The following is a 24960-nucleotide window of genomic DNA, read 5'->3' as shown; positions in this document are numbered from 1 at the left end:
TCAGTTCTTCTGCAGTTTTGATCAAGAGATGGTCTCCTTATGGTGTCTAATAGTAACTGAATTATACTTATTCCATTCAATTGAAGGTAAGTAATGTGTTTATTATAAACTGCAATCACTGCAGCATTTTTTTATATTTTTATGTTTTTACTTGCATCATCATGCATGCTTAGTTACACCGCCACTGATGTTTTAGCCATTGGTATTACCATCTTATTGCCATTATAAACTTAGTGAGCTTAATTTCAACAAAACGTATCTGCAATATTTTAGTAGAATAATAATAATAGTAATAAATTTATTATAATATTGTGGCCCCACAGCAGTAAGTGATTGTGTGGTTAGTATTTCAACAGAATGATCCATCATTGTGTCTGTCAACAAACTGAACAACATAACAACAAATATTTATAATGCATGAACAAACCAGTACAGTCTAATTGATGACAAATGCATTTGACACTACATAATGATACAACCAACTGCTTAGCACAGGCTGCCTATGCCAATATGGCAAGTCAAATGATGTTTAATGTCACATGGTCAGTTTATATTCATATTAACAGGACAGGCTAATGGAGATGTAAGACTAGTTGATACTCATCAAACTAGAGGAGGAGGAGGAGGAGGGAGGCTAGAGATATTCATTAATAATGAGTGGGGAACAGTTTGTAAAGATCAGTTTGGTATCAGAGAAGGTAATGTGGTATGCAATCAACTTGGATACATCAGTGCAGTCAATGTGGGCATTGTCAAAAGATTAGGGTAAGCATTATGAGTATGATCATTGCTATTGATTGGAGTATCTATAGCTATGAGTATGGTAATGAGTCACAGTCAATTCATCTTGATGATGTACAGTGCACTCATGGAATGAGACACATACTGTCATGCAACTATATATCAGGCAGTGGTGACTGTGATCATTTTGGAGATGTTGCTGTGATATGCAGTGAGCTAGCATACAATACTTGTTCTATTTATAGCTGCTGCCCTATTTATAGATACAACAGGTTACTATTCAGTAGGTGAGTATGATGGAATGGTTAGACTAAGAGGAGGCTCTATACAATCAGAAGGACTAGTTGAGGTCTATTGCAACGGTGAGTGGGGCACAGTCTGTGATGATCAGTTTGGACCTAATGAAGCTGACACCGTCTGCAGACAACTGGGATATACTAGCTCCTTATATGGGCGTATAAACGGACTGTAAGTACCTTTAGAGTTTTGCTGGTTGTACCTGCCATTCCTCCTTTAGGATAGGGAGTGAGTCACAGTCTATTTGGTTTGATGATGTAGTGTGTCCATTGGAGTCCTCTTGTTTGAATGACTGCAAGACTTGTCCAACCACTGAGTATCATGACTGCACTCACAAGGAAGATGTTACCATCCGCTGCAGTGAGATCAATAAATATTATTATCATTATCAATTATTATTATTATTATCATAGCTTATGATACTAGTGTACAGTTATATGGTGACAACAAGACATGTAGAAACAGTAAGATGACATCATCATCATTATTATTATTATTATTTATTGTTTATTAGTAGGTGTTGGTTCTGGAGGATTGAGTGGTGGTATTATTGCTGGTATAGTAATAGCGGTCTCACTGCTGCTGTGCTGTTGCCTAGCAACACTGTTTGTAATACTACTAACAATCAGTGTGATGAGGAGGAGGAGAGAGAGAGAGGAAACGAAAGAAAATGAAGAACACACCAAATCACGAGAAGAGACTCCTCTAGAGGAAACAATCATAAAATCAACTGAAGTATTGACACCTCATGGAGCGAGGACTCTGCCCACTCATAATTATGATGTACCAATATTCAAAGAGGAGGAGGGGCCAGTATATGAAACAATACCAAATGAGGGGGGAGGAGCTAATTATTACTATCGTGACACAGTTCTCTATGATAAGCAGGATACACCTGGTGTCATTTATATCCAACCACCAACAGTCACCACTCCTTCTGTCAGTGAGAAACCGTTCCCAGCCATGCCTCCTCTTAAAAAAGAATAATTAAAAACAAAACAACAATAATAATAATAATTATAAATTTTGTAGTACAGAGACAGTTAATTGTTAGTCATCAGTTGTTAGCAGTCGTTGTGCTGTAGATACTTCCTCTCTCTCTTTCATAACTATCCAAAACTTTTACCAAATTGGCAGTAAATAATTCACACCTAATATTGAATTAATTCTTATTAATTATTATTAATTAATTACTTGATTGGCATATCCAGTGAATAAAATGGGTTCTTCAATACATAGTCGGAATAAAGCTCGTAAATCTTTCGTAATAACTCTGGCACTTTTGGTTGTGATTTACCAGCTACAACAATAAACTTGACACCTGAACACACAGAGAGAGAGAGAGAAGAGAGAGTGAGAGAGAGAGAAGAGAGAGAAATTATCTGATGCATAAACATGTATTTATGTTGCATAAAAAGTTTGAGCTGATTCCAATCAAAATTGGATTTTTTCCAATATTTAAAACTTGCTCCAAAGTCAGACCAAAGTCCCTGTACTAGAGTACAGTGACTTTGGGAGGTGATAGTTCCAGTACTCACCAGTTCTAGTCTGGGTGCAGTTGATGTTGTAATGCTGAGCCTCCAAGCATTGGATACCTTTGGATCCTTCCTCGGGTGACAAACGAACAGAAATAGCATAAATACTAATGATGATGATGATACAGTAATGGTGCCGCCCACACATTTAATTAGCTTACGAGTGTAGCATGCTCATTAACATAATCCTCTCATTGATTGATGCCTTGAGTCTCTTGAATTTGAGTTTGATTGGAAATGATGACGGATCATCAATAACACTCAGAGCTGTCCGTCCATCAGGAAGACACTTATTAACTACTGGCTCACCATTAATGGACACCAGAGAATAACCAACTAATAATAATAATAATAATAATAATAATAATAAAAATAAAATAATAATAATAATAATTATTATTATTATTACAATATTAAAATAAATATACATATTACGGGTACAAGATGACGGAACACTTTTATTAAACTGATTGCTGTATCTCAAATCCTGCTAGTACCTTGTATAACTGGTTGTCCGGTTATCTCCGGATTCTGTACTTCTCCGTATTTTAACATGATATTCCGGTCCACTTCCTCCAGTACGAGTCCTTGAACTGGGTACCTGCTGTACTCCACCTCTCCTTCTCCTTGAGGGTAGCTCATGTCGTGAGAGAATATCAACCCTCCAGCTTTACTGATGATATACACACTGTATATACCCATCTTCGATAATGGGCGGGGCTGAATGTTGACCACGCCCTTCACTAATTGACCACACCTATTAAAATGGCGTTTCTTGAAGAAGTAGAAGAAAGTGCTAATTTGCAGAGACCAGTTTGTGTATTGTGAGTGTTTATTGGTTACTGGCTTCTTCATTTGATATACAATCCTCTGTTCTAGTTGTTTAGTGAATTTTTCAAAGTATAAGTGTCCGAGGTGTGATATTAATTATTGCTCATTAAATTGCTACAAATCACAGGTAAACTAGTTAGTTATAATTAATTATTATTTATAATTGTTACTGTAGTCTCATTCACATTGTTCTGAGTCATTTTATAAAGATTGTGTATTAGAGGAACTCTCTGTAACCAAAGGAAGGTAATTAGTGGGTGTGGTTTACTAATTTGTAGGTGTGGTTTAGTATAGACTTTGAAGCCTATATCAGCTTAATTTCGAGGGTACAATTTACGCTGTTTTCATGGATTTAAGTTAATTCCATTAATTATCCGTATCACCCTATAAACGTGTAGTTGAAAAGAACAATGAAAGTTAATTCACAAAATAAGATGTATAACCTGATTTGCAAAAGTTTTTTACCTCAAAACTTTGTGGGTATATAGTACATGTATGTGGCAAGGGACTATTGATGTCCTTATGCTGTGTAGAAAGTTTGAGGTGATTCCGACTTCAATTTTTCAAGTTACGGCCATTTTAAGAAAACGGCAAAATTCTGAAAATTACCCAAGGCTATAGTCCATGGTTTTTGTCCAAAAAATGGCCAAAAAATCATTCCAAATTTTTATTAAATTTTCTGATACATATTGATGTTCTTATGCTGTGTAGAAAGTTTGAGGTGATTCCGACTTCAATTTTTCAAGTTACGGCCATTTTAAGAAAACGGCAAAATTCTGAAAATTACCCAAGGCTATAGTCCATGGTTTTTGTCCAAAAAATGGCCAAAAAATCATTCCAAATTTTTATTAAATTTTCTGATACATATTGATGTTCTTATGCTGTGTAGAAAGTTTGAGGTGATTCCAACTTCAATTTTTCAAGTTACGGCCATTTTAAGAAAACGGCAAAATTCTGAAAATTACCCAAGGCTATAGTCCATGGTTTTTGTCCAAAAAATGGCCAAAAAATCACTCCAAATTTTTATTAAATGTTCTGATACATATTGATGTCCTTATGCTGTGTAGAAAGTTTGAGGTGATTCCGACTTCAATTTTTCAAGTTACGGCCATTTTAAGAAAATGCCAAAATTCTGAAAATTACCCAAGGCTATATAGTCCATGGTTTTTTCCAAAAAATGGCCAAAAATCATTCCAAATTTTTATTAAATTTTCTGATACATATTGATGTCTTTATGCTGTGTAGAAAGTTTGAAGTGATTCCGACTTCAATTTTTCAAGTCACGGCCATTTTAAGAAAAGGGCAAAATTTTGGAAAATACCCAAGGCTATAGTCCATGGTTTTTTCCAAAAAATGGCCAGAAAATCACTCCAAATTTTTATTACATTTTCTGGTACATATTGATGTCCTTATGCTGTGTAGAAAGTTTGAGGTGATTCCAACTTCAATTTTTCAAGTTACAGCCATTTTAAGAAAACAGCAAAATTTTGAAAAATACCCATGGCTGCCTTAGGTATGTCCATGGTTTTTTATAAAAAATTTCCCCGAAACACTTCAAATTATAATCTATGATACATATATTAATTATTAATTAGTGGGTGTGGTTTATTACCTAGTGTTGATGGAAAGAAGAAAATGATTGAGATATTGTCACAAATGAATAATGAGGAAAAGCAAGAGGAGGAGGAGGAGTCTGTACTTAATGAAATAAATACTGGTATTTATTAGTGGTTGTGACTAATTGTCAGTACATTATTAGATTCTGACGATATTTGGAGGAAATTGAATAAAAGAGAAAAGTCGACTTTTTTGCAAATGTATAATTCTGGTACACTGGCAGAACTAGTTGTGACCACACCTCCCTGGTGGGCGGGGCCTGGTATTCAAGTACTGGGTGACAAGGAAAGAGAATTACCTTTGATCTATTCCGACATACCACAACTGAACTCGTTAGTGAAGGTACCTGCGTATATCACTGGCCAGTACATGTACATGTAATGGCAATTTGAAATTAAAATTAGGTGATTATGGTGTACAATTTTTAACTAAAAATTTGGCAAAATTTCACCTCATATTGGATGAGAGTTTCAACAAATTTTAACCAAAGTGGACGATAATTTTGATAACAAATTAATTTTCTCAGTAGTCTTTAATTTTGTGTCTCCTTCTCTAATTGACAGGTGGTATCAAGTGATGTACCAAACAATATAATTAATATAATCTATTGTTATATTTATGTTTATAAATATTACAATAATGATATTCACGATCTTCCTTTACAAGCAATAAAGGTACAAAGTAATTATTAATTGTATTATTATTATTATTATTACTATTATTTTAGACGTTGTTGGAAATATCTAGTGTATTATCTGAAAACTCAAGTTTCTCTACAGTACAGGAGGCAATTGATCATCCAATTGGTTTAATTAATAATATACCTGATCTGTTTAACAGTCATCAATATTCATTGTTGTTAATTAATGATTTATTATTATTAATTAATGGGAGCTCACTAAACGGTCATTATTACATATCATTATGTTTATCTGATATAATTAATATCATCGACAAATCAAGAGAAATATTGAAGAAAGAGAGAGAAGGTATTCATTCTAAGTGATGTACGTTATTAGTTTTACTATACTTTTTATTTTTAGACAAAATTCTGCGACAGAAACTGACAGTATTACATAAAAAGTTAATATTCTTATTATCATGGACTTCAGAGAATCATGAAGACATTAAATCATTAATACCTTGTATCAGAATGTTAATACACTAATTATTATTATTATTAATGGTGATAGTCAGTCTGTGTTGTAATACTGGCAGCAACAGTTTGTGAGCACTTTGAACATATGAAGAACTGCTTGAAGCCTACAAGAAATAAAAGGAATATAATAATTAATGTACTATGCAGCATAAGTACATGTACATGTATCAGGAAATATGGAGAATTCTCTACTTCATTTTTCTGTGAAATTTGGCAAAAGTCCTTGTATAAAGACTTTGATCCAATTTTTTGAGCAACTTTAAAGATTCATAAAATGTCCACACTTGACTGGAATCAGCTCAAACTTGCTACACAGCATAAGGACATCAATATGTATCAGAAAATGTAATAAAAATTGGGGGTAATTTTTTGGCCATTTTTTGGAAAAAACCATGGACTATAGCCTTGGGCATTTTTCAGAATTTTGCTGTTTTCATTAAATGGCCGTAACTTGAAAAATTTGAGCCGGAATCACCTCAAACTTTCTACACAGCATAAGGACATCAATATGTATCAGAAAATGTAATAAAAATTGGGGGTAATTTTTTGGCCATTTTTTGGAAAAAACCATGGACTATAGCCTTGGGCATTTCTCAGAATTTCGCCATTTTCATTAAATGGCCGTAACTTGAAAAATTTGAGCCGGAATCACCTCAAACTTTCTACACAGCATAAGGACATCAATATGTATCAAAAAATGTAATAAAAATTTGGGATGATTTCGGAGCCATTTTTTGGAAAAAACCATGGACTATAGCCTTGGGCATTTTTCAGAATTTTGGCGTTTTCTTAAAATGGCCGTAACTTGAAAAATTTGAGCCGGAATCACCTCAAACTTTCTACATAGCATAAGGACATCAATATGTATCAGAAAATGTAATAAAAATTGGGGTTATTTTTTGGCCATTTTTTGGAAAAAACCATGGACTATAGCCTTGGGCATTTTTCAGATTTTGATGCTTTCTTAAAATGGCTGTAACTTGAAAAATTTGAGCCGGAATCACCTCAAACTTTCTACATAGCATAAGGACATCAATATGTATCAGAAAATGTAATAAAAATTGGGGTGATTTTTTGGCCATTTTTTGGAAAAAACCATGGACTATGCCTTGGGTATTTTTCAGAATTTTGATGTTTTCTTAAAATGGTGGTAACTTAAAAAATTGAAGTCAGAATCATGTCAAACTTTCTACACAGCATAAGAGCATCAATATGTATCAGAAAATTTAATTGGTATGTACATGTATAGAAATATTTATCAGTGGGTGTGGTCTGATTACCTCAAGGTATAAACTAGTAATGTATTCTTGACCTTTATCTTCTGATGACTAAAAATTAATTAATAATTAATAACCTTAATTTAATAACAAATTAACCTTCTCATTAATCTTCTCTGCATACAAAGAAGCAATTGTCTCAAATTCATTTGATATAATGACAGTAATTCTAAATAAGTAAGTAATTAGTTAATATTTTATCAATTACAATTACTTCTTTAATTTCATGGCCACATCTTTTACATCAATAGATTCACCATCGCTAGGTATTAATAGTATTTCTGATGTCTTTTTGAACAGCTGCAAAGAACTGGAACAAAGTCTAGCCATCCCATTCATAGACTCCACATAAAGCACCTGACAGTAATTAATAATAATATCAATAAATAATTAATGAACAATACTTCAATATCTTTATCAACTTCTTCCTTTGCTTGAATATTAATATCTTCATGACACTAAAAATCAATTAAATATATTAATTAATATATAATTGACTAACTTTAATTAACTGATCAGCCTTCACTCTATCAATAGTTAGTGAACTGATGTTAGTGAACTCCTTCCCATCCCCAGGGTCTTCCTCCTCCTCCTCCTCAATGTTAAAGTATTGACATAAAGACTGGACCTCATCATTCACTGATTCACTTTCAATCGACTCCAACTAATGAATTATCATCATTATTATTAATGGATGGATGGTTATTACTTTGCTTGTACAATCACCAGACAACATTTCAAGAGCTTCTAAATGTACTAATCCTAAAACATAAACAAACAAACAAACAAAACATAAACAAACAAACAAACTATGACAATACCTCCGTGTTGCTCAATCAGTTGTGAATAATTAATTAATGATGATGTATTTTCTTGATTATTATCATCATTGTTATTATCATTGTTTGTTTCTTTGGCTTCTTTTAATAATTGTGACAAGGTTTTAGTGTCTCCAGTCAATAAAGCTCTCTTCTTTCTCAAACCTATCAATAACTAATATTATTAATAATTATTATTATTAATTGTACCAGGATCTCCCTCAGATATTATGTCAACAGTTTTCCTTCCAATAACTTCAAGAGCATCCAATCCACCAGACAATAAACTAGCACCCTAATCAACAACAACAACAACAACAACAACAATAATAATAATAACCACGCCCCCTTTAGAGTGACTCATTAATTCCTCACTGACAGTGGATTGCACAGCTGTTGCTAGTCCAGTGAATATCCCTCCAATAGATTGGTCCTCTCTCTCTTCATCAGTGGTACTCTCTCTCCTCATCTCCTGTGGAGTTGGGACCTCCTCCTCCTCCTCTCCTCCTTTATTAATGACACTGCTGGTATATTCCGTTGCCTTGGTAACAGCACTGCTCAGTGTACTAGTAATACTACCCCAACCCCACGACCAGGAACTGGTACCAGACTGACTGGTGCCAGTATCGGACTGATTAGTACCAGTATTGGACTGATTGGTACCAGGATCGGACTGACTGGTACCAGTATTGGACTGATTGGTACCAGGATCGGACTGACTGGTACCAGTATGGGACTGATTGGTACCAGCATGGGACTGATTGGTACCAGGATCGGACTGACTGGTACCAGTATGGGACTGATTGGTGCTAGTATCAGTGTCTGTGGGCTCAGCATTAGACATTGCAGGTTCAGTATGAGTCTGTGTGGTATCGGTATGAGCCTCTTCAGTATGAGTCTGTTTGGCATCAGATTGAGAAGTGTTGGTATCAGATGCCTGGTCAGTATTCATTGTTTGTTTGTTGTTTATTAGTTTGTTGTTGCTTTGCTCCTCCAGTACCTAATCAATAATGATAAGGATATTAATAACAATAATTATATAACTACTTTTCCTTCAGAGTCGCTCTCAGCACTCTCAAATTCCTCTTCACTCTCAACTTTGTTTTCCTCCATTTTATTTATTGTACTACAAACCACACCTACTACAGCCACACCTAGATCTACTAGATATATGGGTGTGGCTATTCACACGAATAAAGATGGCTTCTGGCAGTGTAAGCTAAAGCTCCTTTTCTTCCTTATTGTTGTGTGTGTGTGTGTGTGTTTATAGAATCCAGTAGGAGTGAGTGATGGTTTTAGGAGGACCTGGGACCGCTCGCTGTATGAAGGACTCGCGAAGGAAAGGCTAAAGAAAGATAGCAAGGGGAAAGGTATGGGGCGGCCACAACCACTGCATGAGGTCATGAGGAGCTGGGAGTCTGAGTATTAATTAAAGAACACAAACCACTTAACCAAACAATAATTGATTATGATTATAATATTGTTGCATAACATCTGTTTCATTAGATGACAAGGATGATAAGCCACAGGAGAGAGAGCTCCTCAAACACAGAGATTATAAAGTAAATAAATAAAGTATTATTATTATTTATTGTTTATTGATAGATTGATTTAGATGGTAAATTAGGTAAATCCCTGGTAATTACTCAAGCAACTCCTCAGTCTCAGAGTGGAGGGTGAGACCAACCAGTCACTTATTAATAATTAACCATCATCCTCACCATCAGGTACTACTGTAATGTCTGTGATTGTGTCATTAAAGACTCTATCAATTTCCTGGACCACATCAATGGAAGAAAACGTAATCATGCTACAATGTACATGTCACACTGTCTCTGTCCAGGCACTAGTCCTTGGATCAGTAATATTGACCTGACTCACCTAACCTGACCTCTGTGATGTGAGGTTGTGTAATAGTTGGAGACTCATTATGATTCTAAAGGCCACCATACACCATGAAAACAGAAATCAATGAAACTTGAAACATGTTTCATGAAATTAAAAATTTCAATTTTATGAAATGTGTTTCAGGCTCCATTGACTCCTCTATAAAAGATGTTTCATGTTGAATGGCGGCCTTAATGTTAATAATAATGAGAGAGAATACTAAGGCTCTTAGGCTATGGTTTGGCTTTGGGTTTATGTTGTTATTGTAACCTTTCATATTCTCCAACACCTGTACACACTAGCCTCTGCTGGTTCCTCCTCCTCTTCTCATATTCTAATGTCCACTTGTACCTACACTTAGCTACTTTATTTATGTCTCTCTCCCTCTACTGTAGATCAGAAGAATATGGGTATGTCAATGAAAGTAGAGAAGTCAACATTAGATCAAGTGAAGAGAAGGTTTGCTGTAGCACAAGAGAAGAAACAAGAAGAGAAGAAGCAATATGGTAACAGAGAGAGAGAGCCTAGCTGGGAGAAGGTGATGATGTTCATTTTATTGTTTAGATTTTGATGAGAGAATGAAGGAGCTCCATGAAGAGGTATAGTGGGTTTGGGTTTGCATTTGGTGAGTTTGTGGTCAAGTGTCATTGAGCAGGCACATCATGATTGTGAAATTTTTAAAAATTTCCCCTAAAATAATTATTAGTAGCTGTAAATGGTTTGTGTGTGTTTTTAAATTGAAAATACTAAAACACTGATAGGAAGAGAAATTGAAAGAGTACAGGAGAGAGAAGAGAAAGGAAAGGAAGAGGAAAGGGAAACCCGAGGAGGAGGAGGAGGAGGTGCCTCCAGATCCTGAGCTGGAACTGATGATGGGGTTCAGTGGCTTTGGAACTAAAAAGAAAAAATAAATAAAACCCTCACTCTCTCTCTCTTACTGTCTTTTCTATGTCATCACCACTATCATTATTATTAAATTGTTGTTATTGTATTGGGTCATTGGCTGTGGGTGGGGGAGAGAGTGAGAGAGAGAGAGAGTAGTGATGTGGGGAGATAGAGGAGCCATACAGAGTGCCCTTGATTGTTATTAAACATTAGATTAGGCTCCACTCTGAGTAGTTCTCATATCTGGACTGAGAGAGATCACGTATTGACTGAGTAATGGAATAGTCTGGTGCAAATATTATTATAAATATAATAGCTTAAAGACAAATAACTAATTATAATCATTACTAGGAAGTAAACAAAAGCTCTAACTGTTGTGTGTACATGTACATATATACGTGTACACGTGGACTGCCATACATGTACATATACAAGAGGTCTATGGCTGAGTTCTTCTTAATACCACAGTGGAGTGGGTCTCTCTCTTGCCTTCCCCTCTCTTTTATTATTAATTTCTAAGAAAATGATAATAAGAATAATTCATAATAATGTCAATAGACTTGAACACACCTCCACTACCTGTGACATAACAACTGTGGCTACCTGGCTACACATCTACACATAGAGAGAGAGAGAGTGTGTGTGTGTATTCATTATTATTATTTATTTATTTAGTACTAGACACATCAGTAGTATAAACTTAAAGACCTCTCAGTCATAATGTCATACAGTAGAGTCTCTCTTGACGCCCACACATTTCTATCAATACACCCACACTGGAGTACTCTCCATGGAGAGGTCTATATTTAGAAAATGCTGACAAACGTAACTAATTTATAATTCTGTAACAATTAGTTTGTTGATGGTACTATTGCCATAATTGTACATTATTATCATTCCTATCTGCCTTTGTAGTCTCTACATTCTCAGGGAAAGGGAGAGAGAGAGAGAGAGGGTGGGATGAAGTAGGGGCCTTTACATTCAGTAGTTTTTATCAGTATACTCAATCCTAAAGTATACAATGATGAATGAGTCCTTCACTGATAGGCTATTGTACTGGGTCATCATTAGCAGGTGAACCACCATCAGTGTACACTGAGGAGAGGACAATAGAAAGAGGAGAGTAGTCTTGTGTGCATTATAAAGTAGGAGTGTGTCCTCATTCCTTCTATTCATACTGTGGTCAGTGTGGGCTTATGTTAATGACTGTACTGGAAAGGCTGGCCACAATCCCTCTTTTAAAATTGAAATAATAAATGGCTGCCTGTCTCTCCCCCTCTCACTCGTAGTGAGTGAAGATGATTTGTTTCTCAGCATAAGTTTGCAAACACTTAACCACAAGTACACATTGGCCGTTATCCAGAACTGCATAATACATGTACACATACTGCATGCACTTGTACATGTACATGTACATTTATGTTAAAAGCCATAAAATGATATTATTGAATTATTATTTCATGCATCTTTAAAGCAAAAATGTACTACAGGAGCAAAATTTGCTGCTTAGGCTCATTTATACCATGGTAACACGGGAATACCATGGTAACACGAGAAATACCATGGGAACACGAGAGATCACGTGATCACTCAGTGCAATAAAAACTGGAGCTTGTCGGAAGATCATAATCAGTTTAAGCAAAAGAAGAGAGAGAGACTTCTCTTGTAACGAGGAGAGACTAAGAAGAATATTGGTGCTATAGCTGGCTATAGCTTAAAGAGACGAGCAGGTTCTCGTCCCTATACACGAGCTGGTCTCGCTGTCTTTCATCCAGTTGATCTGGACCATAGCTGAAGGAGAGCTGGTCTCTCAAAAACTTCAAATCTACGATTTTACAAGCTGTGCTTGGATTTAGACAATAAAAAACAAAAGACTAAAGTTATCTGTCCTTCTACCAGTAGCAGTAATGGCAGTTGCCGTACATCAAGTGCACACTAGACCAGTCGGCCACCCGTACGGGCCAATACAGCAGCAAGTCCAGTCTGGAGCTTTGTTCGGATACACTGGAGGGAGTAGGTATTATTCCTTCAATGGAGCTAGTCCCAGTCCACCCCCTGAGGCTAATGGCTACTATCATGATCTTGATGAAGATGCTTTCCATTCTGACGAGGAGCTACAAAAGGTATGTCAATAGACACCATGCATTCATTAACTTAATAGCCCAATGCACTGACACATTAGCAACTTCTGGTCTGTTGTAGGCTATACAGTATCTCTAATATCTTATTCGTAAAAACACCATGCATATGTGTCACAGTGTACCGCTAATGGTAAACAGTTAATGATGTCATATCAGTACATACCATTGGTGGCGACAGAGTGTCTGCATGTTTTAAACCACAATGTATAAACACCATGTGTTCATCATTTGATCACTTCTTTCTTTAATTGCAGACTCAACAAGAAATGGAGTGTTATCTTGGCGGACGTCCTGCTAGTTCCACCAGTTCCGTTCTAACTCCTCCTCCTCCAGTGTCGAGTCTTGATGAGATATTTCGTGACATTGATATACCCAATGGAGGACCTGTCATCAAATCTGAATACAACGCCCATAGCAGCTGCAAAATGGCCGCCTCATTAGAGAGTGTGAAGATAAAGACAGAGCAGCAGCAACAGTATTATCATGATGTCAAGTATCAGCAGCAGCAGTACATTGTTGGAGGCCATTACCCTCCTCCTCCTCCCCCTGCCAACACTACCGTTAACATTAACCTCAACTACAGTGCGGCCATGTACTCTACCACTGCACCATTGACCCATTATCCAATGTCCCCCCCTAGTTCTAACCCATCATCCCCTAAAGATGGACAGTACCCTGGTCCACTGGTCGGTCTGCAGCCTGCCCCTGCAGCTACCTCTTATGCCGCTCCCTTTGACGTCATGAGTGCTGTCTATTACTACTCCAAGCCCCCCCAGAGGAACAAGAGGGTCCATAGGTGCAGCTACCCCGGCTGTAACAAGGTCTATACCAAGTCCTCTCACCTGAAGGCCCACCAGAGGACACACACTGGGGAGAAGCCCTACAAGTGCACCTGGGAGGGTTGCAATTGGAAATTTGCTAGATCAGATGAGCTCACCCGCCACTACAGGAAGCATACTGGAGTGAAGCCATTCAAGTGCCCTCATTGCGATAGGGCTTTCGCTAGATCGGATCACCTTGCTCTTCATCTGAAGCGACATCAATGAATGAATAATGGATAATACCATATATGGAGTAATGAAGTGATTAATGTAAGGACTCTCTCTTTCTCTCTCTGTCACTTACCTTCTTTCCAAGTATTTAGCAATTAATGACCTCTACCATTCCATTCCACACACACAATTTATGCTTAACACTCTTTCTCTCAATACAATACATTATTATTATTATTATTATTATTATTATTATTATTATTAATTTGTTAATTTTTGTGTGAATATTTCTGCTCCATACTGGCTCTATGGACGCAGGTTTGCAGTGCAAACAGACTAATAATAATAATGATTATTATTATTATTATTATTATTATTTTTGTAATCCCCTGTATTCCCTATGATTATAAAATTAATTTGAAAAATACCAAAAAACATCAAATGTCATCATCATCCAGTGCAGGAACCACACACATACACATGTATAATAGGATATACTCACTCAGTGTGTGTGGGGTGTGTATTGAGTTATTTGTTCACACAGACTCCAGTGAGAGGAGTGATCACTACTATCCACTGCTGGCATATTTGACACTGCACTCTACTGCCACTTAATATATCGGATTACATGTACATGTACAGTAGATACTGGACCATACTGCTTTAATACGTTATACACATCCAATCTCAACATGAAAATGATTATTTTATTATCAACATTCATACATACATAAAGACACAAAATTTATCAATAATATTAATTAATAATACAAAAGTAGAAAGACACTCATTTTCCTTGATCTCTCATAATATTAATTATAATTATTCTTTATTAATATTCTCTCCATCATCTTCCTTATCCTCATTATCATTATCATTAGCAACAGGGAGTGTGTTCCCTGGTGTGCTGATCCCATTGCTTCCATTTGATGCTTTATGCTTGAGCAGGTGCAGATTTAAGTGGTCAGATCTTGAAAAAGATTTATCACAGAACCGGCATTGAAATGGCTTCTCTCCAGTATGACGTCTGTAATGCCTTGTCAGCTCATCGGATCTTCTGAAGGCCCAGTGGCAGCCTTCCCAAGGGCACTTGAAGGGCTTCTCTCCTGTGTGGACTCTCCTGTGGGCCTTGAGGTGGGAGCTCTTGGTATACATCTTGTTGCAGCCATTGTGGTCACAGTGATACATCTTCTTGACTTTGCTGGGACAGGATGATGAGCTAATCTTGATCCTAAGAGAGAAAATATTTTAAATATGAGACAAGTCGTAGTATACTTAATAATAATAATAATAATAATAATAACAGTGTAATAGCAGTAATTGAATCTCTTCTGGGAAATATGGTAATCTAATGATAGTCTAACATGCCATACTATGAGAACTAACATTAATAAACAATAAAATAATAAGAATAATAGAAAGTTCAGGCAGACAAACTTTATAAAATGAAATAAAAGTTATTGTAATATGACAACACCTTCACAGTTTCCTATACTAAAAACACATGGAGGGCAACAATTGATGAGTTAGTGTATGGGGCATATGTACAGGTATTACTGATGGAATAGATAGACTGTGTCTAAAGGTTAATGGAAGAACAGTGCGAGAACAAGGGAACAGGACAACTAACAACATTAAACTGAGAATGGAGGAAGAGAGAGAGAGAAGATTAATTCTAATCAATATGTGACAAACAAGTTAAAAGTCTAAACACTATTTACAAAGAATTTCCAAACACTTTTAATCATCAATGACTGTAGCTCCAAACACAACACACACACATACACACACAGAGAGTCATCCTAGAGTTATGACTGTAGCTGTATCAGATTGCATTAGTGCTACACCACAACAAAGAGACTACATTTCCTTTATACTCCATCAAAAAGACCCTAATCACTCTCTCATCCTGAGACCAGAAGCACTGAGAGAGAGAGAGAGACTACTGAAGTTATCTGATTCTTAAGATGTGATGACACATGTTGTGGAGGTACCATTCCTTCAATAGATTCAACGGATAATTAATTACATAATCCATAAAAGGGAATAGTTTACTATGGGACCATTATGAGACATGATGTGTAGTCCAAATGTTAGCCACAATTATTTTAAAAATTATTATTAGTGGCTGTGATACACCCACGCACCTTCCACCCACACACTATAATTAAAACAAAAGCCACAGAAATGTCCACCCACACACACCAACTTCATAATTATAATAAAATAATATCTAGAGCTTACTCATTGTTGTTATTGTTATTGTCAGCGACAGCTGCTGCAGCTAGTGACAATAATGATATACTGCCATTGGTAGCCACACCTCCAGACCCCGCCCCTTCATTAGGTACTCCTGGGGGCGTGTTAGGTACCACTGGAGGCGTGTCACTTCCCACGGCTTTATCAAGGACTGGCACTTCTACTGATTCATTCTATTAATAAAATAATAATAATAATAATAATAATAATAAAGTAATTAATACCTTTATATCATTGGGTGTGGTAAGTATTGGTGCTGGTACGTTGATGTGTTTATCATTGGGCGTGGTCAGGATAGGCGTGGCTTGCTGCGATAAGGCATACTGTGGCTGTATGTAGTAGAGATGTTGAATGAGGTGGGCTGGTAGTGTACAGGTCAACACAGCCTAGAGTGCAACACAACTTATTATTACTGAGCATACGCTACACATGACTACATGTACAATAATAAAGACACAATGATTACCTGTCCATTAGGAGAGGTGTGTGTCAGATATGATAGAGGGAACTGGACCAGCCGAGGGGACACACAGGGAGGAGGATCAGCAGCAGGAGGGACAGGACCAGGTGGACCAGTAGCAGTCTCTGAAGGAACTAATGACTGACTAACAGGAGGGGACTCTGGCTCAGTCTTAATATCCTCTAATAAAAGGATAAATAATAATAATAATGGTAATAATAATAATAATTCATTTGTTTGTGATTATAAGTAACTAATTGTTCTTGCAGGCTGAGCCCCACCCTGAAAGCCACGCCTTAGCCAGTACAGTAGACACAGTATCACACAATATAATGAGGACTGAGGACCAATAGGACAATGGAACAGGTTCTCATGAGCACAGAAACTAGCAATACAACAAAATAAACCTTGAGGACTGCTGCTTGGCCCCTCTTTGCTAGCAGTAGTAGTTAGTGAGTCTGCAGTGACTGCAGTAGCAGGTGAAGGACTAGTATCAGCTGGTAGGGAACCTTCACTAGAAGCAATAGATACATTAACACCAAGAGGAGTAGCAGTAGATCCTTCAGTACCAGTACTGGTATTCATTATGAGGAGTTTAGGCGTGAAGAGATGCAAGAGATCACGTGATGCAAGCTAGGTGTCTTAGCCACACCCACAGAGAATGGAGCTACCTCATATTGGAAGACATTGCAATGTCAAGACTTGTTCTAAGCTTGGTAAGAATGGACAGTAATGTCTACTGAGGTTACTTCTCATTTTAGACTTCCTACCTTTTGAATGTGACTGTTGTCATAAAATATTTTGGTGAGATGATTTTGATAATAAGAGATTATGTATATAATATATATAATATTCATCATTCCTTCAGTATTGATCATAAAAAGTATGAAGATCACGGCTGCACTGAATCATACATAAAAGTAATAACTATCATTTGTATTACATTATCTGATGCATGTACATGTACTTATGTTGTGTATCAAGTTTGAGGTGATTTCGATCACAATTGGATTTTTAAAAGAATTTTTGAAACTGCTAAAAATTTGGACAAAAGTCCCTGTACGATAGTACAGGGACTTTAGTACAATTCATCATAAATGAAAAGCAGAGAATTCTTGATTTTACTTACATTTCCTGATACATGTACTTATGTTGTGTAAAAGTTGAAACTACTGTACATGTAATTCCATTTCCAATCAAGTTGAGACATTTTACAAAATGTTTAAAGTTTCTCTAATCAAAGTCTTTGTCTATAGTACATTGATTTTCTGCTGATTTTTGAGTAACTTTAAAAGCTCATGAAATGTCTAAAGCTCTAGCCTACATGAGATGATCTTTATTAGGATGTACGTGTTCCTGTGTGTCCTTTGTGTTCGGTTCCTTTGGTTTTAAGAAAAGGGGAAGATCCTAATGTCATAGTTGATGAACACATAATGAAAGACTGTACTGAAAAGAAGAATAAACTTTACACCAATCGCTGCTCTTATATTGGCTGTAAGAAAAAGGAGGTTAGAATTATTATTATTATTATTATTATTATTGTTATTATTACTATTAATAGTTGGTTCCTGTTAATTGTTCAAAATGTCGTCAAAACTTTTGTTTGAGGCACAGGCTGGAAGCAGACCACAACTGCAGGTTATTAATAGTTATTAATAGTTGTTAATAGTTATTAATGGTTATTTGCTATAGAGGTGTTGTAAGTGGTACATCACATAAAGGAGGTAGTACAAGAAGTAAACCAGTTATTAACACTGGTTCTACCGGTTCTACTAGTAAACCACAGCAATCATTAATGAGTAGAATTGGAGCTGATCTTGACCGGTAGTCATTAGTTTCACATTATTTTTCTGCATATTGTGACCTGAATGCTGTATTGCTGTACATTCTGCAGCTCTGTTCCTCGTCTTATTAATTTTGTTTAGGGAGAGAAGGGAGAGGGTTAAAGAAAGTACTAGAAATGTGTCAGAAAAAGAACAACTGGTAATTAATAATAATACAACAACAATAATAATAATATACTACTACTACTAATAATGATGTTGATCGTAGTCAGTTAATGAATTATTAGGTTCAAGATGAAGCTCTTGCTCGGGCTTTGTCTGAAGATTTGAATAAAACCCAAGACACTGAAGATGAACAGTTAGCAATGGCTATTCAGCAATCTCTGAAGGACACAAGAACAACAAATAAAACAACAAATGACAACAACAATTGTGTATTATCATAAACTGGTGCAATTTTTAATTATCATTATTATAATTATTGTTATTGTATATTAATAGTGGGTGTGGCTTGTTGTCATGGTAACGTCAATATTAATGAGTTTGTGGTGATAAGCATCAGTTGATTTCAACTTATTATTTCAAGTGTAGGAGAGGCAGTCACCAACTCACCATTAGCTGTCATAATGTCTGAGAGTCAGAGCTTGTTCCAGGTCTATTATCTTGGTTGTCTTGAAGTTGATAGAAGGTTTAGCTCTTCTGTATTGCCTTGGATCACGGAACAATTGAAACTTGAACTGGAAGACATGAAACTAGTTTGGGTAACCCTAGGTGAGCCTAAGCCACTAGTATTACTATTATTATTATTATTATCATCATCATCATCATTATTATTATTATTATTATTATTGGTGTTGTTGTTGTTGTTGGTAGGTCCTTCCAGTATTGGGTATGTTGCTGATTCAGGAGAGCACATCACGAGTCATCAGTACAAGTCCATTATTCGTTGGAGTCCTGGCCTTGAAGGAGTCTCCTTTGCTTATATCACTACTCATGATAAGGACAATAAAACCTACTGCCATGCTTTTCAATGTCTTGATTTGAATGAGGTAATTCAAGTTATATTTAAAGTAATTAATCAAAATAAAACTGGCCATTTTATTATTATTAGTTTGAACTATTATGTACAAATTCACAAAATTAAAACCCACCAATCATCAATAATTGTTAAAAGATTGTCCCTCAAAGTTACCATTATACATAGCACGTGTGTTTTAATTGATGTATTATTAATAGGCTAAGGTTATTGTCCAGTTGTTTAACGAGTATTGTTTATCGTTTGATGTTTCTTCTGAAGCACCTTTCATGCTGTCTGGTGACAAACTGGCCAATCTAATTCATCAAAACAAGAAAAAGACTTCAAAGTCTCGTGGAGGAGGAGCAGTCGCTAGACCAGTTGACCAGTTTAATGTGATTTATTGTGGATCAATGAAAGCTAAAATTAGGACTCCAATTAATGCTAAACTTGTTGACGGGTTTGTGTCCTGTTTGTCCAAGAGAGAAAAGCCTACTTCAGCTAAGAAGTACAAGAAATGGCGTCAGACGAGAAAGAGGGGTTCCGTGATACCTACCGCAACTAAAGCAGCTCCAGTGAACAGCATGTTCAGGACAGGTAGTGTCAGTGATGAAGGCAGCAGCGATGTACATGTACATGTACAGCCTGACCCTGGTACTGAAGAACAACGGGTTAGGTCAACCTCTGAGGTAACGAATAGTTCAATTGAAGGAGAGTGTACTAACAATGATGATAATAATGGAGGAGGAGGAGGAGGGGGATGGGATGTATCAAAGAAAGAACAAGGTACACTAGTAAAGGATGAGGATAGACATGAAGCAACTACTGAAGGTAATGTATATCAGTACCTAATGATGGTGCAGGTATCTTTACTAGTAGGAGAGTCAGTGAGACCAGCTCCAGCAACACGTGTTGAAGTACTGGACAGTTCAACTGAAGTAGATGAGGAATTTGATGATACTGATTATATACTGATTGATAATGATGAAGGTTTATTGTTTACTGTTTATTAATTGTTTATTGTTGTTGTTGTTTATAGACTTTTATGATGTTCCTCCTGATGTATTTGATTTACAGTCGGAGCCAGGGTTCTCAACAATGAGTGTTGATGATGTCATCAAATGTGTCCGTGAGAATCTATCAAATAATATAGAGACCACATTATACTTGTCAGGGTCTACTTGTGAAATGAAACAGGTAAACAATTAATATTATCAACTATTATTATTATTATTATTATTGTTATTGTTAGGAGAGTGATTCATTAATATTCAGTTATAATACTAAACGAGTTTTAGGATGTGCCCAGGTTTAGTCAATTAATGAAATTACTGATTAATTAATTATCATTACAGGGTCTTCAGTTTTCAGACTATGTTGGTTTTGTTACTAGAGAGAAAGGCTCTTCAGATATTACATTTCATTTGATGTCCTCGAAAGCTGCAGCTGCCGTTATAAAATCATTCAAATCTTCTTTTGATGAATATGTCTCACAATCCCTTCCATTCACATTGTGCCACTCGTGTCCGATAAATACATTCAATAACATCTGTCAACAAATCAACGGTGAGTAACCATGGCAACCCACTGGTACTTAAAGTGAATGTTATTTTAGGTAGTGAGCTAAGTACTCGGTCAATGTATCGGCTGCTTGAAGTGTATTTGAATGAAAGTGAAATATCAGGACTGGATTGTCCTAGTGATCCTTTTGAGAATGACCACACCCAGCTAGTGAGATGGGTTATGAGACTGAGCAAGTATTTTAAGAAGAAGCAAGCTCAGCACAATCACCAGGAGAAGAGAGAGAAAGAAAAGAAGAGGAATGTTGGGAAGAAAGCAATGAAACTGCTTCATCTTAAATCTATGACTGGATCCTATGATAATCTTAGAATTAACGAACAGGTAATTAATAATTAATTGTTTAATTATATTCATTACTTGATAGAGTAAACATCATCAGTATGATGCCCTCCACTCCTCCAGTGCTACTAGTGTGTTACAAGTATGTCACATCTAATAATAATTAATTATACTTCTCAAAAGTTATTCATCCAAATCAGCTCAAACTTTCTACGTGTATCAAAAAATGTAAAAAAATTGGAGCGATTTCGGACCTATTTTTATTAGTAAAACACCTAAGGCTTTAGCCTATTTGGCTCTGAAGTTTTTCAAGAATTCTCCTGTTTTAAGGGCATGTATTCATGTGTACATGACTACATTAATAGATACATGTACATGTTATGTATCTGTTAATAGTTACATGTAAACATTTAGGGAACTGGTAGTGGATACACGTCAAGTCAACAGTCCTCACCAACAAGCAACCAGTTAGTATAACCATTAAAACTATTATTAACTATTATTAACTATTAATAACTATTAATAACTATTATTAACTAGTGACGTTGGTTGGAGTAGAGAGGTTTCTCCTGATCACAAGAGGAAGTCTGGAGTGACGAGTGAGGCTACTCCTTCATCGAACAAAAGAGCACAGTTATTAGTAACAGGTAATAACAACAGGCTCAGGACTGATTCCGGAGCACCCAGTACTATTGATAGACCTGGTAATACCCTCTATACTTAATGTAGTGATTGTGTGTCTCATTAGTGAGTCCTTTAGCCGGTGACAGTGGTCACGTGAGTCCCAGCTTCCAGTCACCATCAAGGAAAGGACACAAGAGGTCAATGTCTTGGAGACAGCAAATATTTGAAAGTGTCACCCCAAACAAGACTGACTCTAGAAAATCATCTTGTAAGTATCAATGTTAATCATCCATTCCATCACCATCACCATCATCATCACCATCATCATCGTTATTGTTATTGTTATTGTTTGTTAGTAAGGGAAGTACTGGAGCTAGACTTGTCTCATAAGCCGCCAGTAGGAGCCCCAGTAGCAGCTGGACCTCAAAGAGAATCAACGGATGAAGTGGATGGTCCCAGTGGAGCGTCTGCCACAGCCAGGAGGAGGTGGGAATGGGCCATACAACAGCAGCTGCTACTAATAAGATTGGACAAAGCCAACCAATCCGTACTGATGGAAACACTCACTAGACAGAAACTGAGTTATGCTGAGTTAGCTCTTGACACCAATGTAATGACAAGCGTTTGGAACAAAATACTTGAAAATACAAATGAAATTAATAATGAGGAATTATTGGCTTCAATTAAAATGGGTTAGTATTAATAATAATAATGAAAATGATAATAAATTTAATAGGTATACCTGCTAAGTTGAGGGAGAGGGTGTGGCGGTTATTAATAGTACGTTATAAATCTTCCAGTTCAGTAGCTGCCTCCTCTGGTTACACAAGATTAATTAATAATGATCAATTCATTGATTTATACTCTCAACATACGGAATATGAATCACTTATTAATGCTGACCTTGGTAAGTATATTTATTAATATTTCTTATTATTAATTATTAATAGATCGTACGTATCCTAAGTACCAGTATTTTTCCAAACAAGTCAAACATGGTCGTATGTCACTGTGTAATGTATTGAAAGCTTATTCTGTAGCTGATAGAGAAATAGGCTACTGTCAGGGACTATCCTTTGTCACTGGTCTCTTCCTATTACATGTAAGTGTACATGCTGTACTTATTGTGTTATGATGATTACTGTCTCTTGTAGTCCAGTTCTGATGTGGATGGTTTCAATATGTTAAGTGACTTTATGCATATCTATGGATACAGGGACATCTACTCATCAGATATGTATCAATTACAGGTTTACTACTAATATTAATTATCATCATCATTGTTGGTAGATTAAGTTGTATCAGTTCTCAAGACTGGTTCATGACTCACTGCCTGCGTTACACGTTCATCTTGAGGATCATGACGTTACTCCATTCCTTTACGCTGCTCCTTGGTTCCTTACTTTATTTTCGTCTCAATTTCCTTTAAATTTTGTAGCTAGACTAATGGGTATGGACACATTCCACTGTCTTTAATAATGTCTTTTACTTTAATAATAGATTTAATTTTATTTGAAGGAGTCGTAGCAATATTTAAGGTATTCAATATTATTTATTATATTTTGTTGCTGTTAGATTTAGAGGGAGCTTATAGGACACTTTTGGTTAGCTGAGGTGTCTCCCATTTTTAGTTAGATTGGTCTTGTAAAACTTATTTCTGGTGATCATTATTAAATACTGTACTGTCTTGTACAGGTTGGATTGGCCATCTTAACGCACTATGAAGAGGAGATCAAGCAGTTAAATGGAATGGAGTCAATCACTGATTTCATCAAAGTCTCAATACCACATTCTGTAGAGGACAGTGTATCCGAGATATTACACACAGCTGTACAAATACCGGCTCAATCATTGGCCATTAAACTGCAGACATTTGAAACTGAGTATCATGTGATGCATGAGATAATGGCAACCTTTCACATGAAGGAGTCCTCATCAAGTGTCAGTGATACAAATGAGCTTTTGAGAAAGCAGAATAAAGACCTGATAGAGCAACTGGCAGTGTGTAGAGGGGCAATATTGAGACTTGAAAGCATGGTAACAAGTTTGAATGAAAGGGTAGAAGAACAAGAGAAAAGAATTGAAAAGTAAAAGTACTTTGATTATAATTATCTCAGTTTTATTATAATGTGTAGATTGGAGGTTAAAAGAATTGAAGAAGATAATGAAAATGTTGAATTATTTTATAGTGCAATTGATATTAACAAGAAATGAATGATACATTTTGTGCAGTTGTTATTATTTTTAAAGTGAGAGTGTCATTATTGATTATCAATTACTATACTATACAGTGCATGCACCGATCCTGGCATGGTAGCAACAGGGGGACTCCCTCGCCCACACTCCTAGGCAAAATCCTCCCCTTCCCTCTCACATGATCGGGACTAAAAGCAGGTCACTGTAAAAAAGGGTAGCTCAACCCATAGCATACACTGAAAAAATATGCTGATGTCTTCATTGAATCCAGGATACTTTCTCCTGTTTCTCTCCTTCCTTGATCCTCTCCCGACTGAAAGACAGCTAGTGATGAATGATCCGATTGTAAACTGACAGGAGAAGTGTAGAATACTGATGCTTGAGCCTCAATGCTATGGTAACATTCGGAAGTGTTGTGTCCAAAGTGAGAGATCTGCCTCCTATAGCTGATGTTTTGTCCAATGAACCATCAAATCATATTTATAATCATGCATGCATGGACAGTACACACATCAATGTAAAATGGGGACTCTGTCATGAGCACAGGTACATACATAAGGAATCAGTAAGAGATTACCCAGC

At 36.3% G+C, this 24960-nt stretch overlaps 9 protein-coding genes across 12 annotated transcripts; 6 read left to right on the top strand and 3 right to left on the bottom strand.

The window, feature by feature from the left end:
* The first annotated feature begins 5 nt into the window (after nt 1-5).
* On the top strand, nt 6-2091 carry LOC105313585 (scavenger receptor cysteine-rich type 1 protein M160-like). Its single transcript, XM_019999392.1, has 7 exons — nt 6-86; nt 567-765; nt 813-952; nt 1005-1209; nt 1259-1398; nt 1452-1502; nt 1553-2091. The coding sequence occupies exons 1-7, from the start codon at nt 29-31 to the stop codon at nt 2023-2025; spliced, it is 1266 nt and encodes a 421-aa protein (XP_019854951.1). The 5' UTR covers nt 6-28; the 3' UTR covers nt 2026-2091.
* Nucleotides 1993-3319, bottom strand: LOC100639699 (trafficking protein particle complex subunit 4-like). Its single transcript, XM_003388252.3, has 5 exons — nt 3071-3319; nt 2735-2909; nt 2577-2680; nt 2233-2359; nt 1993-2189 (listed from the first exon to the last, which is right to left on the bottom strand). The coding sequence occupies exons 1-5, from the start codon at nt 3273-3275 to the stop codon at nt 2096-2098; spliced, it is 705 nt and encodes a 234-aa protein (XP_003388300.1). The 5' UTR covers nt 3276-3319; the 3' UTR covers nt 1993-2095.
* LOC105313584 (zinc finger HIT domain-containing protein 2-like) lies at nt 3290-6262 on the top strand. The gene is made up of 8 exons (XM_019999393.1): nt 3290-3397; nt 3453-3531; nt 3580-3650; nt 5021-5121; nt 5164-5363; nt 5585-5695; nt 5749-6010; nt 6065-6262. Exons 1-8 carry the CDS (start codon nt 3339-3341, stop codon nt 6187-6189), a joined length of 1008 nt encoding a protein of 335 aa, XP_019854952.1. The 5' UTR covers nt 3290-3338; the 3' UTR covers nt 6190-6262.
* Nucleotides 6097-9431, bottom strand: LOC105313583 (protein FAM114A2-like). 2 transcript variants are annotated; one of them, XM_019999391.1, is made up of 12 exons: nt 9323-9431; nt 9065-9275; nt 8655-9001; nt 8486-8570; nt 8279-8440; nt 8167-8219; nt 7960-8121; nt 7862-7915; nt 7672-7814; nt 7557-7626; nt 7461-7508; nt 6097-6284 (listed from the first exon to the last, which is right to left on the bottom strand). In XM_019999391.1, the coding sequence occupies exons 1-12, from the start codon at nt 9386-9388 to the stop codon at nt 6186-6188; spliced, it is 1500 nt and encodes a 499-aa protein (XP_019854950.1). In that variant the 5' UTR covers nt 9389-9431; the 3' UTR covers nt 6097-6185. The 2 variants fall into 2 exon arrangements, with proteins under 2 accessions (XP_019854950.1, XP_019854949.1); XM_019999390.1 differs by having other exon boundaries at nt 8655-9275.
* On the top strand, nt 9431-11139 carry LOC100641724 (zinc finger matrin-type protein 2-like). The gene is made up of 8 exons (XM_003388268.3): nt 9431-9489; nt 9546-9645; nt 9782-9837; nt 9881-9951; nt 10003-10076; nt 10558-10668; nt 10727-10761; nt 10924-11139. Exons 1-8 carry the CDS (start codon nt 9475-9477, stop codon nt 11071-11073), a joined length of 612 nt encoding a protein of 203 aa, XP_003388316.1. The 5' UTR covers nt 9431-9474; the 3' UTR covers nt 11074-11139.
* Nucleotides 11140-12658: 1519 nt separating this feature from the next.
* On the top strand, nt 12659-14493 carry LOC100641597 (Krueppel-like factor 7). Its single transcript, XM_003388267.3, has 2 exons — nt 12659-13170; nt 13443-14493. The coding sequence occupies exons 1-2, from the start codon at nt 12955-12957 to the stop codon at nt 14232-14234; spliced, it is 1008 nt and encodes a 335-aa protein (XP_003388315.1). The 5' UTR covers nt 12659-12954; the 3' UTR covers nt 14235-14493.
* A 363-nt stretch (nt 14494-14856) lies between these two features.
* LOC100641470 (Krueppel-like factor 8) lies at nt 14857-17504 on the bottom strand. Its single transcript, XM_011407128.2, has 5 exons — nt 17307-17504; nt 16906-17081; nt 16664-16825; nt 16425-16612; nt 14857-15411 (listed from the first exon to the last, which is right to left on the bottom strand). Exons 1-5 carry the CDS (start codon nt 17482-17484, stop codon nt 15003-15005), a joined length of 1113 nt encoding a protein of 370 aa, XP_011405430.1. The 5' UTR covers nt 17485-17504; the 3' UTR covers nt 14857-15002.
* Nucleotides 17505-17507: 3 nt separating this feature from the next.
* On the top strand, nt 17508-19170 carry LOC100640586 (AN1-type zinc finger protein 2A-like). Of its 2 annotated transcripts, none has more exons than XM_019999387.1 (8): nt 17508-17615; nt 17661-17703; nt 17768-17819; nt 18243-18407; nt 18461-18537; nt 18592-18723; nt 18825-18882; nt 18956-19040. In XM_019999387.1, the coding sequence occupies exons 1-8, from the start codon at nt 17561-17563 to the stop codon at nt 18968-18970; spliced, it is 597 nt and encodes a 198-aa protein (XP_019854946.1). In that variant the 5' UTR covers nt 17508-17560; the 3' UTR covers nt 18971-19040. The 2 variants fall into 2 exon arrangements, with proteins under 2 accessions (XP_019854946.1, XP_011405425.1); XM_011407123.2 differs by having other exon boundaries at nt 17509-17615; nt 18971-19170.
* Nucleotides 19171-19218: 48 nt separating this feature from the next.
* On the top strand, nt 19219-24463 carry LOC100641342 (TBC1 domain family member 1-like). 2 transcript variants are annotated; one of them, XM_019999386.1, is made up of 20 exons: nt 19219-19454; nt 19557-19732; nt 19920-20529; nt 20578-20688; nt 20738-20895; nt 20951-21007; nt 21054-21264; nt 21314-21600; nt 21644-21700; nt 21973-22025; nt 22099-22262; nt 22307-22450; nt 22539-22874; nt 22919-23089; nt 23133-23284; nt 23337-23432; nt 23473-23632; nt 23683-23720; nt 23878-24269; nt 24318-24463. In XM_019999386.1, the coding sequence occupies exons 1-20, from the start codon at nt 19310-19312 to the stop codon at nt 24394-24396; spliced, it is 3597 nt and encodes a 1198-aa protein (XP_019854945.1). In that variant the 5' UTR covers nt 19219-19309; the 3' UTR covers nt 24397-24463. The 2 variants fall into 2 exon arrangements, with proteins under 2 accessions (XP_019854945.1, XP_019854944.1); XM_019999385.1 differs by having other exon boundaries at nt 20575-20688.
* The last annotated feature ends 497 nt before the right edge of the window (nt 24464-24960 follow it).

The sequence above is a fragment of the Amphimedon queenslandica genome, unplaced genomic scaffold (genome assembly GCF_000090795.2).
Source record: "Amphimedon queenslandica unplaced genomic scaffold, v1.1 AMPQUscaffold_13273, whole genome shotgun sequence".
NCBI classification, from domain to species: domain Eukaryota; kingdom Metazoa; phylum Porifera; class Demospongiae; order Haplosclerida; family Niphatidae; genus Amphimedon; species Amphimedon queenslandica.
This window is presented reverse-complemented; position numbering and strand designations above follow the sequence as displayed.